Here is a 14,295-nt window from a genome sequence, read left to right as displayed (position 1 = left end):
CATCCCTCCAATGAATAAACTGTAATCTGTACTAGAAAAAAATACCATCATCTCAGGAACACCTTTTCTCATAGCTCCTCCCAGGAGAGCCTCTTGTCCTCTAGCCTGGTCACCTCCTCTCACTCCCCGCATCCAGGACTTCTCACGAGCATCACCTCTTCTTTGAAACCCTTTTAAAATCTACTCTCAACACACCTCTTCAGACAAGCCTTACATTTGTTATAGGTAGCACTGGAGGTTCACTGCCTCATCCGCTAACTCCTGTGTCTCCTTCCCTAATGTCTCCAACCCACTACCCTGTAGAATGTAAGCTTGCAATGGCAGGGACCTCCTGCTAGTGTTTCATATTCTGCTGTAATTTATATTTTAAGCCATTCATCAACTATGAATGTATTTGTATTGCTGGATGTCCTGATTGTACAATTTTGAGCGTTTCATGTATTTAAGCTCCCCACTACGTGTTTAGTACTCTGTACAGTGTTATGGAAGATGTTAGTGCTATATAAATAAATAATAAATGTATGCTCAGCAGCAGAACCAAATGCCATCGTCAGACATTGTTAGTCATTTCTGTATAATGGTCTATACTTTGAGGGAAGTGCACAGGTGGTACTTTCCTCTGACGTGGATTAAAGTTTGTTCATTGGAGGCACAACTGTTGCTTAGTTACATCCAACTACTGCTGGTAGCCCCATCCACGATAGGGTCTAAGCACCCAGCCGCTTGCCTAAAACAAACAGTGTGTGGAACACCTTTTGAGTTTATTTTTAGCTGATTACACTAAACGAGATGGTTTCCAATGCCATTCCGATGCCAGTGCCATTCTAGTAATGTACTACAGTCCTGGACAAAAGTTTTGAGACTGTCAAAAATATTAGTTTTCACAAAGTTTGCTGCTAAACTGCTTTTAGATCTTTGTTTCAGTTGTTTATGTGATCTACTGAAATAAAATTATAAGCACTTCAAGCACTTCATACGTTTCAAAGGCTTTTATTGACAATTACATGAGATTTATGCAAAGAGTCAGTATTTGCAGTGTTGGCCCTTCTTTTTTAGGACCTCTGCAATTCGACTGGGCTTGCTCTCAATCAACTTCTGGGCCAAATCCTGACTGATAGCAACCCATTCTTTCATAATCACTTCTTTGAGTTTCTCAGAATTAGTTGGTTTTTGTTTGTCCACCCGCCTCTTGAGGAATGATCAATGGGAATAAGATCTGGGGAGTTTCCAGGCCATGGACCCAAAATTTCAACGTTTTGGTCCCCGAGCCATTTAGTTATCACTTGTGTCTTATGACACAGTGCTCCATCGTCCTGGAAAATGGATTGTTCTTCACCAAACTGTTGTTGGAAGAAGTTGCTGTTGGAGGGCGTTTTGGCTGTATTTTTTGGCAAAATTGTGAGTGAGCCCACTCCCTTAGATGAGAAGCAACCCCCCACATGAATGGTCTCAGGATGCCTTACTGTTGGCATGACACAGGACTGATGGTAGCGCTCACCTTTTCTTCTCCTGACAAGCCTTTTTCCAGATGCCCCAAACAATCGGAAAGGGGCTTCATCGGAGAATATGGACTTTGCACCAGTACTCAACAGTCCATTCACCATACTTTTTGCAGAAGATCAATCTGTCCCTGATGTTCTTTTGGGAGAGAAGTGACTTTGCTGCCCTTCTGGACACCAGGCCATCTTCCAAAAGTCTTCGCCTCACTGTGCATGCAGATGCGCTCCCCCCTTGCCTGCTTCCATTCCTGAGCAACCTCTGCACTGGTTGCACTCCGATCCCGCAACTGAATCCTCTTTAGGAGACGATCCTGTGGCTTTCTGGACTTTCTTGGACGCCCCTGAAGCCTTCTTAACAAGAATTGAACCTCTTTCCTTGAAATTCTTGATGATCCTATAAATTGTCGATTTAGGTGCAATCTTAGTAGCCACAATATCCTTGCTTGTGAAACCATTTTTATGCAACGCAATGATGGCTGCATACGATTCTTTGCTGGTCACCATGGTTAACATGTCAAGTCTGCCATTCTAAGCCAATCAGCCTGACATAATGATCTCCAGCCTTGTGCTCGTCAACATTCTCACCTGAGTTAACTAGACGATTGCTGAAATGATCTCAGCAGGTCCTTTAATGACAGCAATGAAATGCAGCGGAAAGGTTTTTTTGGGGGATTCATTAATTCTCATGGCAAAGAAGGACTATGCAATTCATCTGAACACTCTTCATAACATTCTGGAGTATATGCAAATTGCTATTATAAAAACTTAAGCACCAACTTTTCTCATTTCCAATATTTTTGACAGTCTTAACTTTTGGCCAGGACTTTAGTCAGTATGGGCTTTGGACACATTTGACCACATCCTGAAGACAAAAGCCCATGCATGTTAACCCTAAACATATGCGTCACACTGTATCTACAGAAAAGGTTAGCGTAATCTTATCTTACCCTCGTTCTGCATTTAGAGCAAGGGCTCTTGGCTTGTCATTTTCTCCACGTAATACAACACCAACATATTCTCCAGTGAGCTTGTGGACATTGATGCTATTGGTGGTTTCACAGGTCCAATAGAGAGCCCGACTGTATACATCGATACACAGGTCATGAGGCTGCTTTTCCTGGGTCTGGCTCTGGTTCGGCGTAGACACCACGACAAGGGGCTATTGGGAAGAAACAACACACACGTTAAAGCGTTGAAGCAATTGCAGGACACTTGTATGCAACTGTCCAGTGTTGTAAGAAAATAGCCAGGGATACAAGACTGTTGAACCATTGAAACCAGAGATTTCAGATGTGGTGGGAATAGATGGAAGGTAAAATAATTGTAATTTGGCAACGCCTGAAACTCCAGCTCACCCATCTTCTTTATTTTGAACAGACATCTTCTCCGTCCATTTCTTATTTCTAGAGGTCCACTATAACCATAGAACTTTTTGTGTCTGAAGAGGCTCACAGCCTAATGTGTAATGTATGAATTCTGGAGGAATTTAGACTAATGTCAGTAAACCCAACAGTAATTGTAAAAGGAATCTATAACATCTGTCGGAAACCTGGATACAAGCAGGAAAAGACTTACATGCCTGAACCACTTTCAGACTCATATTGTCATCTGTGCCTCCCTATCCCATCTGTGCCACTTCCTGTGCTCTTCCTGTGTCAGGGATACAAGCGGATTTTAAAGGGTAACGGCATCAAACATACTGCATGACACAAGGGATAAAGTAGGCCGTCAGGAACTCAACCTGAACCAAATAATAATGTACTTTTATTTATGAAGAGAGCGTTATAGCGAAACTACCCACAAAGTTTCAGTTTATGTGTGCCATGCATCGGGGAGATCACCTGATAAAGGGCAGGTGTAGCCTGAACGCTGTTTGTGTGTGCCATGCATCGGGAGATCACCTGATGAAGGGCAGGTGTAGCCTGAACGCTGTTTGTGTGTGCCATGCATCGGGAGATCACCTGATGAAGGGCAGGTGTAGCCTGAACGCTGTTTGTGTGTGCCATGCATCGGGAGATCACCTGATAAAGGGCAGGTGTAGCCTGAACGCTGTTTGTGTGTGCCATGCATTGGGAGATCACCTGATGAAGGGCAGGTGTAGCCTGAACGCTGTTTGTGTGTGCCATGCATCGGGAGATCACCTGATGAAGGGCAGGTGTAGCCTGAACGCTGTTTGTGTGTGCCATGCATCGGGAGATCACCTGATGAAGGGCAGGTGTAGCCTGAACGCTGTTTGTGTGTGCCATGCATCGGGAGATCACCTGATGAAGGGCAGGTGTAGCCTGAACGCTGTTTGTGTGTGCCATGCATCGGGAGATCACCTGATGAAGGGCAGGTGTAGCCTGAAAGCTGTATGTGGTTTTAACAGTAACAACAGCTTCATAAATAAAGGAAAATATACACTTATTCGATTTAAATACCAGGAAAAAAAATCCTCCTTGTTGCTTTTACTTTTGGGCAACTATGGTGGATCTGAGTGGGTCTGGTGGCCTTTGCCACATCTCTTACTGTAAAATGTTACTAACTGACCATTTAATTTGCAAAGTATGGTAGAGGAAAAGCCAGATGGTGAGATGTTAAAAGCCCTCTTCATGGAATAATAATATTTTAGCTTTGGATTGAGTGGTAAGGGAATGGGGCCATTTCTAGATATTTATTGATGCTCTATCTCCCAAGAAATCACTTGTAAAATAGCTGCTCAGGAGCAAAGACTGACCACTTCCTGCTTGACAGACTGTCACTGCTACTTCCTGCAATGTTCTCTCAGACATTCAGTTTCTATTTTTCCTCCTACAGTGTGCAAGATGCAATCCAGGCATCAGTGGCTGCCACAGGCCTGCACTCATCTACTTCTGGTCATGTGACAGGGTTTTTAGTTGCAGATGCCTTATTACACACACACACACACACACACACACACACACACACACACACACACACACACACACACACACACACACACACACACACACACACACACACACGGAATATTTTTGTCGCACTGTGCTGTTGTGGTTAGCACTGTCGCCTCACAGCACTAGGGTCTTCTTTTCAAACCAGTCAAGAAACTGTATGCATGGAATTTGTTTCCTCCCACAGCACAAAAATATACAGAATGGTTCTCCAAAAATTGGCCTTACATTAGGTGTTTGCGGTATCTTGACTTTTGAATTAATCTTCATCTTTTTTGGCTCCTTTATCCTGATATAGGCATTGGTCGCTAATGGTATGTACCTGACTCATACATATTGTATGTTTTTAACAGATGTTTGTATACGTGTGCCTCTGAGGAAGCGGCTTTTGGCTGTGAAACACGTGTCAGGCAGTCTTATATGTGATTTGGAACTCTGAATTTGTATCCATATGACATGTCCGCAATTTGAAGACTTTATGAATGAAGAATAAATAGAGAACATTTGTTTCCAAGAAAATCCCTATTGTCTGTTGATATCTATTGTAATATTAAGGGGTGGAACAATACTATTTTATTGTGGTGATAGTGCATTAGGCGATGGCAGCCAGGTCGACCCCCCTCTGATTGAATCTGCTTGTCCACATGTTGCTGACAGATTTCAATAGATTTCATCATAAAATCTATTGGAAATCATCCTAGCATTGCTGCCGCATTCCGTGCTGCTCCCCATGTAAACAAAGTAATTGTCGCCTGTGGTGATTTTTACATGCTCACCTGTCACCCCTATTTGACTCCTTGCCTCCTCCTGTGTCCACCATATTTTTGAATTACCCCATGAACGTCTGTATCGGTGCATGTAGTGATGTCACTTACATGTGCTCCTGACATGTGGTACAGGTGCTCGCAGTGACAATTCAAAAAAATGGCAGACACAGGAGGAGGTGAGAAGTCCCACAAGCGTGATAGGTGAGCATGCAACACTCATCACGGGCCTGGGGGTATACATACACTTGAGTGGCCATGTTGTGGCATCGATAGCTGCCAGCTTTGATAATTAAGATCGAAAGGCCAGATATCAATGCCAAAATTCGAGTAATGTATAAGCACCCTAAGGGTGTCTATATTAGGGACATAAAACTGATAGTGATTAGATTGTGAGCTCCTCTGAGGGACAAAGAGTTACGTGTACTCTAAAGTGCTGCAGAAAATGTCAGTGCTATATAAATTCATCATAAAAAATAAAAATAAGTCTGATTAGTGAACTGTTAGACGACATTTGTAGATTATGTCTTGAAATGGCGCTTCAACTGGCTGCTTTTATCAGAGCAGGAACAAGCACCAAATAACAGATATAAATAATAGCTTTTATGCAACATTCCGCTGTGTGAATATCTCCAGGAAATAGCTTTGCTCCTTATATCGCAGTAATTACTCTTCTGTGACAGGAACCAGCATTTTACTATAGAGATTAGGCTTTTGTCAATATTCTAAACAGTATTTAAATGTTTATCTCAAAACACTAATTATAGTATCAGTCACCCGCGCTCAAAAAGATTTCCTTACAGTTTGTACTATTTTTATCGTTGGCAAGGCTGGACTAATTAACCAGCCCTTCAGATATAACTAAGAAAAGATTAATTGGTCCGAGTTCCACCAGTGTCACTGACCTCACACACTGCACAAGAAGACAAATTAAACTTGATAAATTGTGAACAACTGGTATAACTCAGGCTGCGTGACATGAGAGGAAAGCAGCAAACAGACATTGTGCACAACACGCAGCTTCTGCTCTGAACTGTGACTTTAACCATTTATGAGATCAGGTAATGGGTAGGATTGAGGCGCCTACACTCTATTCTCTATGCTATCAAGGCATATTGTATTGACCTGAGGAAGCGGGTCATGACCCGTGAAACGCATTGCAGGATTGCTTTAATAAACATTTTTCTAGTTGAACTGGTGTCGATATCATCTGGAGAGGTAAACGATTACCTCTTTTTTTTAATTTGTATTTATACTTTAAAATACTAAAATAGAACACACATTGGCTGCCTCAATCCCACCCATTACCAGTCAGACCTCCTTTGGAGGTAATAGCTTTGCAGTTTTACTGGAGAGTCTATCGTACTACAGGAGGGCAACAATCCAGTATCCGGCAGGACCTGGAGTACCGAGCGAGGACAGTTAATTCCCTGCACGCCTATACGGTGTTTGCAGGAACTGCACCCCACCTTTGTGAGTATATATCTATACATCTATGTACTTTTATCCTCCCTGTACCTGACAATACAGCACCATTGGGCTCCCAGCCTCTCTCTACTTCTCACCTAGGAATTCTTGGTCCCTACAAGAATCACCAAAGAGAACCCCCCTAAATTTGTGAGATCAAACTGCCTTTTCTGAGGTGTGAAAATACCAATAAAGAGATAAACCTAATGGGCAGATCCACACTTAAAGTGAACCTTAAGCCTGTGAAAAAAAAATGAGATTAACTCACCTGGGGCTTTCCTCAGCCCCCTGCAGCCGATCGGTGCCCTCGCAGCTCCGGTCCAATGCTTCTGGACCCGCCGGCGATGACTTCCGGTTTCGCCGTCACCGGCCGACAGGCATGGGAACGCGAGTGATTGTTCGCGTTCCCAGCCTGTATATCGCCCCCTATGCTGCTATTGCGGCCAGTAGGTCGCAATAGCAGCATAGGGGGCGATATACAGGCTGGGAACGCGAACAATCACTCGCGTTCCCATGCCTGTCGGCCGGTGACGGCCAAACCGGAAGTGTTCGCCGGCGGGTCCAGAGGCATCGGACCGGAACTGCGAGGGCACCGATCGGCTGCAGGGGGCTGAGGAAAGCCCCAGGTGAGTTAATCTCATTTTTTTTCACAGGCTTAAGGTTTACTTTAAAGAGGAACTTTACTGAACATAATGTAATTGATAAAATTGCATAATTTTATTTTTTACAATATTCATTTATAAATTATTTACTCAGTGTTTGCCCATTGTAAACATTTTTTCTCACCCCGATTTACTTTTGACATTTATCACAGGTGGCGACATCTTAACTGCTGGCAGGTGCATCACAGTGGAATGTTTACTTGTTGTGTGTTCTGAAGCCCGCAGAAATAACACCTGGTCTCTCTGAATGCTCTGAGAGATGAATTTTGTATAACAAAACAGTGTAGGCTAAACATCACTGGGAGGGTGGGGTATCTAGATTTCTTCTCGCCACACTTTCTCTTCAGCAGTCTGCTGGCTTGATTAATACTCCACCAACAACTACAGCAGATCCCACTGTGAACTGCATTTGGACATCTTGAGCTTATCCCCCCTCCCCCCATTTATTTTTCACTATTTGTAATTACTATGCAGCAGTAAAACAAGAATGCTTAGGGTTAGGCGTCAAGGTGTGTATGTGTGTGTGTGAGGGGGTGTGTGTGTGTGGGGGGGGTTAGGTTTAGCCATAGTAAAATATCAGTATTTAATACTGATATTTTACAATCCTTCTTTACACTTTAATAGTAGAATATCAGGAAATTTACAGATATTCTACTATCGGCTTTTTCTGGGCGCCCAGGCGCTCTTTAATTTCGTATGCATTTTTTTCCTCTGTGTTTTACCTGTTGGCTGGATAGTGTACTGGTTAAGGGCTCTGCCTCTGACACAGGAGATTAGGTGAATCTTGGGTTTTTCTGTTCAGTAAGCCAGTATCTATTTAGTAGGAGACCTTGGGTAAGAATCCCTAACACTGGTTGGCAGCATAATGGCGTAGTGGTTAGAACTCTCGCCTTGCAGCGCTGTGTCAACATCTGCAAGGAGTTTCTCTGGGCACTCTGGTTTCCTCCCACATCCCAAAAACATACAGATAAGTTAAATGACTTCCTCCTAAATTGTCCCTAGACTACGATACATGCACTGCATGATACATACATAGACATAAGACTATGGCAGGGATTAGATTGTGAGCCCCTCTGAGGGACAGTTAAGTGACAAGAAAATATATATACTCTGTACAGCGCTGCGTAAGATGTTGGCGCTATATAGATACTAAATGACAATAAAATACTGCCTATAAAGTGTGCCACTCGTGGCTGCAGCTCTGGTACTGAGTTTGCCAGGAAAAAAGGAGTGATATAAATGTTCTGTGTCTTGTCTTAGTTGGCAGATTAAGCATAGATCTATGTAAAAAGCAAGAAAAAGTCAGCTTAAGCTGTAAGTCTGCATATTTTATCTGTCTAAGCAGCTGAGCAATAACAGGAGAACATAAATTAGCCATTCAGGCTGTAGATGACGCAGAGAATACCCAGTCTTCCCTCTCCATCCCCCATCCCCAGAGATTCATCTGTTCTGTAGCTTACAACCATAAAAGCTGGCATCCTTTCAACCCGTATTCATTTCATTTGCAATACTATTCGAATGATGGCATGCTTGTTTTTAGAGAGTGTGAAATACCGAGCATGCAAAACTAATAACTGCAGGACTGGCCAAAATACCTCTTCATAGCAAAGGGCTTTGATTTCTCCCTGTTGGGGCTATACCTTAACAGAGTGCAGAGGACTGGCCAGGGTGCCTCAGGGGACTCACTGCTAACTGAAATGATGGGCTTCCTATAGGAGATCCGCTATAAGCAAAGTTCTTTCTTAACTGGCAGGCCTGAGGTGTTTACATCATTTTCTACAAGAGATCCTGACTTAAAGCAGTTACTTTACAACTAAGCACAGCTAGGCATAACAATCAATTGCCGTTATTTATATTATTTAAAGGACAACTGTCGTGAAAATCTTAAAATTTAAAATATATGCAAACACATACAAATAAGAAGTGCGTTTCTTCCTGAGTAAAATGAACCTGTTGGCTCTGTCAGATTTTAACTACCTACTGTAAGTGACAGCAACATAGGAGAAAAGTAATTTGTGGCTTATTTTACTCTGTAAGAATTTTTTTTTATGTATATGTTTATATATATTTCAGGGCTGTGGAGTCGGTCCAAAAATCCACCGACTCCGACTCCTCAGTTTAGGATTCCACCAACTCCGACTCCTCTAATTTGCATATTACAATCTTGTTAATTGAAAGTATGTAACGTGAAATTCGTCTCTTAACTGCCAATGCTTAGGAATTTTACAAGACAACTGAAGTGAGAAGGATATGGAGACTGCCATATTTATTCCCTTTAGGCTAAAACTAGTCCTTGGTAAGAGTACTTGTAAAAGGTACAGACCGGAACAAAGAACATCTATCAGGCCCTAGGCAATGCGACTGTGGGTACATGTAAGAGTGATGTGCAGGTACTCTGCAGGGGAATGAGGAGATTCTTCCTCTATTACACATCTGAACATGGATCAGGCCCTAGGCAATGTGACTGTGGGTACATGTAAGAGTGATGTGCAGGTACTCTGCAGGGGAATGAGGAGATTCTTCCTCTATTACGCATTCTTCATGCACAATCTGAACAAGGCTTATGGGTGATAAACACCTCTGTGTTCAATGTGCACAACATTCTCAGTGGATTCCCTGCAGCTCTGTGGAGAGTGCATATGTAGAGTATAGTACCACTGTGTAACAAAGTAAACCTGAGACAGATGAAATTAAAGTTTTATACATACCTGGGGCTTCCTCCAGCCCCCTTCAGGCTAATCAGTCCCTCGCTGTCCTCCTCCACCACCTGGATCTTCTGCTATGAGTCCAGGTACTTGAGCCAGTCTGGTGTAGTGCGCATGCACACACGTCGCTGCCGGGAGCATACTACACCTGCGCAGCACTATTGTGCAGGTGCAGAACGCTCCTGGCTATGAAAGCGGCATGCGGCCGGACTGCGCTGACTGGCTGAATTACTTGGACTCATAGCAGAAGATCCAGGTGGCAGAGGAGGACAGCGAAGGACCGAATGGCCTGAAGGGGGCTGGAGGAAGCCCCAGGTATGTATAAAGCTTTTCTTTTAATTCGCCTCAGGTACCCTTTAATTCATAGTCACCAAACCAAATTTTAACAACATATCAATTTATTTGATTTCATGAGCAAAGAGAGTGCATACATTTGCATAAACCAGCATCAATGCAGAATTATTTCCATCTCGTTGACCATCTCTATTAGTGACACAGCTACACATCAGGCTTTATTCTTACAGCATAGATGTTATTTAGTATATAAGAGATTCCTGTGTACACATCATATATACAGTCACAATCAGATGTGTATATCTGACCTTAAAAATACGGGGACTGCTTTATTGAAGCAGCACAAGTAACTCATTTTGATTGGTGGACTGAACACATCTATTACTGTATATATACTGTATATATACATTATTTTTAATGACTATTATCTGAGAAATAGAACATTTTATCATATTTTCTATTTTAATTACAGTTACAAATTCATTAGGAGTCGGAGTCGGTGCATTTTTTCCCGACTCAGACTGCAGGCACCCAAAATTGCTCCGACTCCACAGCCCTGATATATTTTTAATTTTATGATTTTCACAACAGTGGTCCTTTAAGTATTGAATAGTGTGGAAACTGTTTGGGAAGCTCCTCTCCTCTCTTGTTGGAATTCTATTACTTTCATCCCCTTGGGGCTTTCATATCCTCAGGAACAGGAAATGAGCAGCAATAAGCACTAGTTTAGGATTCTCTTCCTTGCTCTGATTGGTTGCTGTCATTATTGGTGAGATATACTTATTTCCTTTCTGCACAGTAAGTGATACTAGAGATTTTCATAGATGGATATGCAGGAAAGCAATACACATCTCAGAGGTTTTAATCATTATTTCCAAAATGAAACATTAATTGTGGCCCAAAATGTAGCTCATTAAACACTAGGGATGGTCAGTGTGAAAATAATTCTGAGTTGATGTACCTTGGTTTCATGTGATTGGTCCATTTTCAAGCTGTATACACTTGCATACAAAATTTGCATAAGCACAATAAACATGAAGCTGTTACCTCTGTGCCATCATCCTTGGCCCTTTTAATGATATTCTGTCTTCCATCCACCCAGTAGATGAGTTTGTCCATAGGGTCATAAGTGATAGCTTTGACATTCCTGAGGCCGTGGATTGGTAGAATGATATCTGGACTCTGCTGTTCATCCACTAACATCCGATTGATAGACGTCTTCTGGCTGAAGAGCAGGAAGCTGGTGGGTACTGCAAAACAAAATAAACTATTTAATAAGAATCATTAGCAAAAAGGCACAAATACAAGGCACATTCAACTACGTAAACATAGTTGTGAGAAAAGATTTAGGAATGACTCTGTGATCCAAGTTTTAACAAAATGCTTTATGTGTTCCTCTCATACAGGCCTCTATAGATCCCTTATATTGACCTGGAAACCTTGAATCTTGGAGCATTGTAATTAGGCAAAATGCTACTGTCCTTCAATAATTAGCCTCAAACAATTAACATCACCTGAGCTTTGTGATTGACTAGAGGACTGACCAAGACAGTAACAGGTCAATAACTCAAGTAGGGATATGGGAAGGAACAATATTAGCTTCAGTAATTCCCGAGTCAACAACGTGCAACTAGTATGCAACTAGTGACTGCAAAAGAACCTCACTGGCAAAGGTATGCTGGCTTCCAAGAGTGTATGGGCTGGTTCACACGGGCGTCTGCTGAGCTTTTGCTTGGCATTGCGTTCAAACGCCAGCGTTTAAAAGCTAGCTTTTGAAAAGCGTTCAAGGCTAGCAGTTCTGGTCTCTGCTATTGTTTCCTCGCGTTTACTGCCTCTGAAAGCAGCATGTTGCTTTTGAGACTAGACGCAACGCTGGGATCTACTGCCAGGCTTTCATGAAAGCCTGCAAAAGCCAGCTCTAAACGCTTCCATTCACTTGCATGGGATGGCAGTAGATCCCAAAAAACGCTGCGTCTGAAACGCTGCGTTAAACGCCACAAAAACGCCCGTCTGATCCAGCCCTAAAGCACAAGATCAGCCCCACACCTGGGCAGGCAGCATTTCAAAAGGATATTTGACAATGGCACTAACTAGCGGAAATTCTTCTTGCAAAACCTAGGTCAGGTTTGTTGGACCACTTGTAATGTCTTCAATGCGGTTCTTGGGAAATGTCTTGGTAAATCAGGGCTAGCATGTTCCTAGGGCTGGCGGCCATATCAAAATTTTGCTGTGTGGTCCCATCATTTGTAGTTAAAGTGAACCTCCGGACTAAAAATCGACTCAGCAGCACTGAAAAGGCTTGGTGTTTCTTTAACAGTTTCACAGCATCAGAACTTTGTTTCTCTTATACAAGCCTCATTTTTAGCTGCAAAGAAGAAAACTGCCCGGGCTTTTTTCCCCTGATGCTGTGCAAAGCATGATGGGATTTCTGATTTTGTTGTTCTCGTTCTGCTGTTTTTGTGCAATTTTTTTTTTTTACATTTTGAATTTGACATTTGAAGCCTAGTGTGTGCAGCTGGGAGGGGTAATCAGGACACAGGACAGTTGGAACTGTGTCTCCTGCTCCTTGTCACCTCCTTTCAACCAAAAAGATGGCTGCCCTCATGACAAAGATGGCAGCCCACATGAAATCACATACATTTGCCTGTTCTTTTAAAACAGGGTGGGTGAGAGATTATATTACCTATCTATTCTAATTAACATAACTAATGTAACTTGATGACAGTATGTTTGTTTTGGCTGAAGTTCCCCTTTAAACCTCTAAACAGGAGACTCCTACTTCCGTCCTTAAAGCAATCCTGATTTCCCTCGGTAGTGGGAAGCCTTTGGATCCTCTTACACCCCTTAGTTTCAGCACTGGGTCCCTCTATACCAGTGGGTTGCATAGGTTTCTTCAGGCTGTGTGCATGGCAGTGGACAAGCACAAACACACTAGGCAAGTATGGTATAAACATGCCAAGTAGAGGAAGTAGCTCATGCACAGAGGAAATAGAAACTGAGCATGAGCGCTTCCCTCTGCTAAGCATGCCCAGAGTTGATGCATGAATGTATTCACGGCGGACTGAAGATAATGATAGACCCAGTGCCGAAATGGTGGCATGTAGAAGGACCCAAGAAGCCTCTGGACTATCCAGAAGCTTCCTGATTCTAAAGTATCTAACTTCAGTTTTCCTCTCAATTTAGAATTGCTTTAAGAAAAATTAAGATTGCGCAGTGAAGTGAGTGACCTGCATGGCAGACACCTGATAGAGAGTGAGAACTACATTGTGTTGCTTTTCAACTTTGGGTTTTTTTTAGACTGAGAAGCAATAATTTGTACTACTCGCAAAATTTGACCATGTATGGCTATCTTATTACAAAAAATTCCAAGCAAAAGGAAAAGGACATTGAGGGATTCCTACAGATGATCAGGTGATCACCAGAAATACTTTTTTTTTTACCAGAAATGATGTCATATTTCAGTTTTCTATATGAATCAAAGTGGCGATTGCCTTAAATGATGGCCACTTTTATCAGGCCGTTTTCACACTGCCAACCTAGCCTTCCGGGATTTCCGCGTTCATACACGGTAGTCCCCAGGCAGTAATGCTCTCTAGCGCTCACTTCCTGTGGCGGAATTATAAATTGTGCAGAAGTGTATTGAAAAAATACGCTTCTGCACATATGCCCAGCAACTTGAAAAATGTTTTTAAAAAATCTGCTGTTGCCATAGACTTACATGACTTCCTGTCCACCGTATGTCGCCATGCAAGCAAGCCACCAAGGCACAGATGCTCTAGTGTTGGCCGCGCGTCAAAAATGTCGAACCCGGCAAATCACATCACACCTGACAGGTATGAAAGGCACGATAGACTTTTAATGGTGTAGTGTTGGCCTGCGGTAAAATAGGCCAACGCTACGCACCAGTGTGAAAGGGGCCCAAGGGCCATAAAATAGTGTTAAGCACCATATTTATAAATGGGAGATCAGCTGACTGCAACTTTATAGACCAT

At 42.6% G+C, this 14,295-nt stretch overlaps 1 protein-coding gene across 1 annotated transcript in view; it reads right to left on the bottom strand.

The window, feature by feature from the left end:
• LRP5 (LDL receptor related protein 5) overlaps nucleotides 1-14,295 on the bottom strand; it is a 246,308-nt gene that overhangs the window by 58,492 nt on the left and 173,521 nt on the right. The window contains exons 13-14 of the mRNA XM_068260971.1: nucleotides 11,351-11,553; nucleotides 2,447-2,658 (exon numbers count right to left, since the gene is read on the bottom strand). Coding sequence (XP_068117072.1) covers nucleotides 2,447-2,658; nucleotides 11,351-11,553 — 415 coding nt within the window. The remainder of the gene's footprint in view (nucleotides 1-2,446; nucleotides 2,659-11,350; nucleotides 11,554-14,295) is intronic.

This window comes from Hyperolius riggenbachi, chromosome 11 (assembly GCF_040937935.1).
Source record: "Hyperolius riggenbachi isolate aHypRig1 chromosome 11, aHypRig1.pri, whole genome shotgun sequence".
Lineage (NCBI taxonomy): Eukaryota > Metazoa > Chordata > Amphibia > Anura > Hyperoliidae > Hyperolius > Hyperolius riggenbachi.
Note: the sequence above shows the minus strand (reverse complement) of the source record. Positions and strands in the feature narration are given on the sequence as shown.